Source organism: Leptonotus elevatus, chromosome 12 (genome assembly GCF_054856555.1).
Source record: "Leptonotus elevatus isolate MCC_2025b chromosome 12, RoL_Lele_1.0, whole genome shotgun sequence".
Classification (NCBI taxonomy): Eukaryota; Metazoa; Chordata; class Actinopteri; order Syngnathiformes; family Syngnathidae; genus Leptonotus; species Leptonotus elevatus.
This window is the reverse complement of record NC_141250.1, coordinates 19262161-19268243: the sequence shown is the minus strand read 5'-3', so window position 1 is coordinate 19268243 and position 6083 is coordinate 19262161. Positions and strand designations below refer to the sequence as shown.

The following is a 6083-nucleotide window of genomic DNA, read 5'->3' as shown; positions in this document are numbered from 1 at the left end:
CGATTAACCTCTTGAGAGAGTATACAGTAGACAGAAGAAATCAACAACAAAAAAACGTCATATTCTTATTTATGTAGTTCTATTTCATCCCTCACTGACCGCCAGAAGCAGTACTCAACAACATCAAAAAGCAATGTGCACGGTAACATGCTAAGGTGACACGCTACAACCCATGACTTATTCATGATGGACTATTGCCGAAAACGAAATGTTACCGGTTTGATATTGTATTTTTTGGAATGTATAATCAATTGATCCATAAGCAAGGCGATCCAAATGATTGACATCTCTGTCACGCCTCCTAAATATGCTGTTATCTTTGACGATAAAATGATAATAATAAAAAGACCTGACTGCAACCCACTATACATTGTGTGTTGCAGGCCATGGCCGCTGGTGACCCCCACGTCCCGGCCTTCAGTCCCGGAGAGGCCCAGAGGATTGTGAGTCATCTGCAGCAGCCCGCCGTCTTCCTGAACATGACGCACGGCTGGCCCGTCCTCGGCTGGACCGCAGAGAACCTGCGCGAACGTCTCGGGGACAGAAGCATCCGATTCCGCCTGGGGAGAAAAGAGGAAATGAATGGTAAGAAGAATGAATGACGAATCAACTGGCATCTTGCGCAATTGAAACTAGCGTGGATTTCTCGACTCTGTTTGTATCCACAGTGCCTCAGTTTGAAACTCAGTGCTGTTACGTGGAAGCCAGCATGGCTCACTTCCTCAACTGGCTGAAAAGTGAGGCGGGGGAGGATGTGGGCTCATTCTGTGACTACCCCCGGTCTCATTTCTGGGCCTACGCCGACTACAAATACATCGCCAAGATGTTTGCACACCTGCCCGACATGTTTCAGGTATACATTGTCCTCGTAAAACGGCTTCAATGCTCATAAAATGCAGCATATCCACATCAAATAAAAAATGCCGGCCTTGGCGGAGGTCTTGGCTGTTCTGACTGCCCTTCTCGTTATGAGGATGTGTCGCAGGCATTATGCAGGAACTCCTTGCCCAGAAAAAGGCAAAGTCAAAACATTGTATGAATATCAATGAGAATGTGAGACAAGATATAAATACAGTTCATTATTTCCTCTCTTATTTATATACAGTGTCGTTATTAAAAAGCTCCAGGTAGCGACGGGATGTTAATGGAATGACACCAAATAATCCTACCTTTTCCCACTCAATCTCTTTTTTTTTTGACATTTTCAATTAAAACGTGCAGCTTCTTCTTGCAGATAAAGACATTAAAAGATGGTCTCGCGCGCGCGGCGGCATTTTATTTGGCAGATTAATTTTCATAGCGTCGGGCGAGTAAATGACATCTTGTTGAAACGTGCCTTCGGGCGACATTGACCAGTCTGCCGTTTACCAACAACTGCTTATGTGTGTGCTAATGGGTTTGTCGTCCATATGTGTGCGTGTGTGTGTGTGTGTGTGTATAGGATGTAAAGTGGGAAGCGTTCGGGTTCGAGGGTCGTAACGGAAAAGACAGCACGCTGTGGATCGGCACGGAGGGCGCCAACACGCCGTGCCACCTGGACTCTTACGGCTGCAACTTGGTGCTGCAGGTACAAGGGCGGTAAGACAGCATCGCCGATCCCCGACCCCCGACCCCTGCTTCGAGTGAGCGCAGTCAAACTGATGGCGAAAAGATTCCGCCGTGATTTGCAATCAGCATCAATACATGCTTGGTCTACTCTCTTTGAACGCTGATGGACAGGTTATTTTTAAAATTATTAAAACTTTTTTTTTTTTAATAAAGTCTGCCGACTTTGTGTGACGCCGTTGGAACTGCCATTGGATGCAATTATTAACTCATTCACTCGCAGCCATTTTCATTGAAGCAATCCCCTTTGCTCCCGGCTGTTTTACTAGATTTTGACTGGTTTTGCAAGGCCCACAGAATATTGTGTTCTATTGCTATAAAAACATGGAACCTACCAAAATAAAGATTAGTCTCTTTTTTCATCAGGAAAAAAAGTATATTTCTGTCTGTTTCCGTTTTGCAGCAATTAGCATTAGAATTTAGCTAAGTTTCATCATTATTCACAAACCTGTTTAGAACTGTGGGTAAATCAGCTTGTTTGTAACATGGCCCTGGTTGAGCTCCTATACTCTGCTGCCACCTGCTGGCCGTTTGTGTAATAACTACCATTGCTTCAACCTTTCTCTGCAGTCGAGAGGCTGCATCAAAGCCTTCTGTATGCTCTAGCATTAAAAAAACAATTAAAATAGAACATATTTATATGTTTTTGGGAGCAAATGAGTTAAAAATGGCCGCAAACACACACCAAGTAAGTGCGCATGCAATACACACAAGTAGAGCCGCACATGATGCACATTATTCATCTTGTTATATTTTTTAATTTCACTACTTTTTAACAAACAACACATAAACAGTTTTAAGTGCAAATGGAAACTTAAAAATTAATTGTTTATCTTTTTTTTTTTTTATGAATAAGCGGTTTGGAAAATGGATGGATGGATAATAAAAAAAATTATGTAAAATTCACCAAAAACTATGCTACCATCTTGCTTGTTATTTAGGCAGCTTAGTGAAGCCTTAAGCGTTTGTTCGCCCCCTGGTGGTTGGCTGACTACTGCTTGAGCAATTCAGCAGATACGCAAAACTACACACACATTTTCGCGTATCGTACAATACACACACCTCAAGCAGTTCTCTTGCTTGTTTGCTTGCAGGAAACGCTGGCACTTGTTCCCCCCGTCGGACACGTCCAAGATGTACCCGAGCAGGATCCCGTACGAGGAGTCTAGCGTCTTCAGCCGCGTCAGCGTCACGCGGCCCGACCTCGGCAGCTTTCCCGCTTTCCGGCACGCCGCTGCACATGTCGTCACGCTGCTGCCCGGACAGGTCACTCCACCTTTAACTCATTCACTGCCATAAATTTATTTTAAAAAATAAATAAAAAAAGATTATTAAAAATTAGGGGCGACAGGCGATTAAAAATTTTAATTGTAATTAATCGCATGACTTCACTAGTTAACAAATTTGATATCTGTTCTAAATGTACAATAAACAAATTATAGGTTTTCATACTCTTGTTAACAAAAGTGGGAAAAAATGTTAAACTAATAGAAATAGTTAAAAATGAATTTTGGACGTCTATAGCCGTTAATGAGTTAATTAGCTTAGCATTGTTAGCATGCACACTGCACGATAAAATACCACATCTTCACACAGATGATAAAGATAAACATACACATAAAACATACATACCAAATGTAAACACACACATATGCTAACAAATACACTAAATATACACACAACACATATACACACACACACACACACACACACACACACACGTGTGACTTGTGTGTTGTGTGTTGGCCCCTGCACACGAGTGTAAGGTTACTTGTTACTGTGTCGTCTTTCGATTGCCAAACGTCCTCTCTCGTGTTTCATCTTCCATGGAGGCCGCCACCTTGTCAAGGTATAAAGTAGGCGGGGTCAAGTTGCGGGTCCTGTCAATCAAGTGAAGTGACTCACCACCCATTCGAATGTTTGACTAATGGCCTCTGTGACAAAACAAGGCCACAAGTTTCGGAGGAAAGAAAATCAAAGCCTGTAATCTTTAGCCATATGTGCAATGCTGCTATCTTGTGGCCGGGAAGAAGAAGTGCGGCCAATCACATGGTCGGCCTCTTGTTGTGTGTCCAGGTTCTCTTCGTGCCCCGCCACTGGTGGCACTATGTGGAGTCCCTAGACGCCGTCACGGTCAGCGTCAACTCCTGGATTGAGCTGGTGAGACGCTCAAAATCATGACATTTATGAGTTGATCAATTATTGACTGATTGATAGATCGATTCTCGCGTAGGAGGACGATCATGTGGCACGCGTGGGCGAGGCCGTGACCAGGACAGTGGTGTGTGCCATGAAGAGAGCGCAGGGTGATGATGACGATGACGAGCGCTGGCTCAATCCCACAGAGGTAGGCATGAACAATTATTCGGATTCACGACGTCACGATGTTGATCTACAAAAAAGTCTCAATAAGCCATCAAGGTTATTATGGTTAACGAATACTAACAAAAAACTAAAATGGAATTTTTTTAAATCTTTTTCTTGGCAAATACTCCATATATTTAAAAAAAGAAGAAGCTAAAACTAATACTGAAACTAATAAAACTAAAGCAACGTATTTTTGAAAAAATTAATTGAAAAACGTTTTTAACTTGTTCTTGACAAATACTCCATATATTTAAAAAAAAAAAAGCTACAACTAATACTGAAACTAATAAAACGCAAAGCATTTTACAAAAAAAGAATACAATTTACAAACCTCTAAAATCTAATTAAAACAAGATTAAAATATCAGAAAAAAACTACATAAAAAGCAAAAGTCAAAGCAAAAATAAAAAGTATATAAAAAATGAAATTATAAAAAAATTATCATGCAATAAAATGTACAGGAAGACTGCCATTTTGTTTTACTACTAAGAGAAAAACATTTATGTATAATATTTTTGTAATACAGCTTAATTTGTTGCTCGTGTTTGTTAAAAAATACAAAATAATTGCATATTAAATCGCAGTATAGAGGGGAAATAAATTGCGGTTTGTTGTGGATACTTTTGACAATAACCACCTCGGTACCGTGAAAATAGCTCCCCCTGGTGTTTGGGAAGAGTATCTGTGATGATATCATAACCATGTTGATTGGATTTACATGACCTCATCATTATGAGCAATCTGATTGGTCGGTAGTTTGTGTGGGCAGATTTTCTCTTAAACATCTGATTGGTGATCAATAACTTTATCATCATGTCCGCAGGAGGGCGTGACATCCCATAATGACAACATGCGCTACATCAGCTTGGCTTTGCGGGCCTGCGTTGGGCAACACGAGACCAAACCCACCTTGGAATCCGAAGACGCTCGTCACCCGAAAAAACGCGACTCAGGTGGACGCACCCGAAGCGACGCCCCCTTCGGACCGTGCCTACTTCTCGTCCCCCGCCTTCCGCGACCGCTCCAAGATAGCGGCAACGGCGGCGCTCTCGGTACGATGGGCGAGGCGGACGTGAGCACGGATGACCTTCTGGAGTGTCTGCTGCATCCAGATGTGGTCGCCATGGTTACCCAGCTCCTGTTGGACAAGCAGAGGAGAACGCCATTACTCTAAGAATAGACAATCTCTGATGCGGTCAGACGAGCGCAATTACCTTTATGTAAATGAGGTGGCATCAAAGTGAAAGATGTGTTGGAAGTCAGCGCCTCCCTCGCCTTCAATAATCCAATCAGGGCGGATGTTTGTTCGTCGTGTTGGGGTTACGTCCTTCATCGTAATTGCATTTCATGCATGTAAACATGTTTGTTGCCTAGCAACATGACAAACAATTGTAATGAAGCCACACAATAAGGAGAATGATTCAGTGAGCTCTAGTTTTTTACTCGACTTTTTTTTTTTTTTTTACACGGTTTATTGTTCTAATGAAACAGAATAAATATTGTTGGATTGTTACTTTAAAAATGTTTTAAAAAAGTGCTCAAAATTAATACACCGATTTTTTTTTTAAGAAAGTCAGAAATATCTGAGAATAAACTGATGACAATAAAGCTGTATTTGTTTAATAGTCACAATTTTTTTCAGAACAGTCTGACTTTTGAGTAAATATGTATGTATATATTTCTTTTTAAGAAATAGTCTTATGATTATGTGGCTAAAGGTGCCATTTTCGTGAGAAAATATTGCCCCCCAAAAATCTATAAAAAGGTCAAACTGATGAGAGTGTGCATTTTCTTTTCAGTCAAATTTAGAGGGAAAAGGTTTACCAACTGAGATAAGTTGTAGTTTTTCACACACACAAAATGTAAACTGTTGAATGAAGTTGAGTTTCTTTTGAGAAAAAGCAGCTGTAAAAAGAAGGGAGGTACGACCAAAGTGCAAGGGTTACAAAAATGAATTTAGTCAACAAAAGAGCAAACAAGGCACATGGAATCAAAAACACTAAAATGAACACAAGTCTAAGGAAAAAGAAGAAAAACACTTGGATTAGGCTGAAAATTACTGAAAAAGGAGACAACAAGCAATGAAGCGACCAACATAGAAAGAAACCAGC

At 41.0% G+C, this 6083-nt stretch overlaps 1 protein-coding gene across 1 annotated transcript; it reads left to right on the top strand.

Annotated features, from left to right (window-relative positions):
- Window positions 1–383: 383 nt before the first annotated feature.
- hspbap1 (hspb associated protein 1) lies at window positions 384–5689 on the top strand. Its single transcript, XM_086091596.1, has 7 exons — window positions 384–585; window positions 669–853; window positions 1442–1578; window positions 2700–2871; window positions 3682–3765; window positions 3839–3952; window positions 4796–5689. Exons 1-7 carry the CDS (start codon window positions 387–389, stop codon window positions 5144–5146), a joined length of 1242 nt encoding a protein of 413 aa, XP_085947722.1. The 5' UTR covers window positions 384–386; the 3' UTR covers window positions 5147–5689.
- Window positions 5690–6083: the final 394 nt, after the last annotated feature.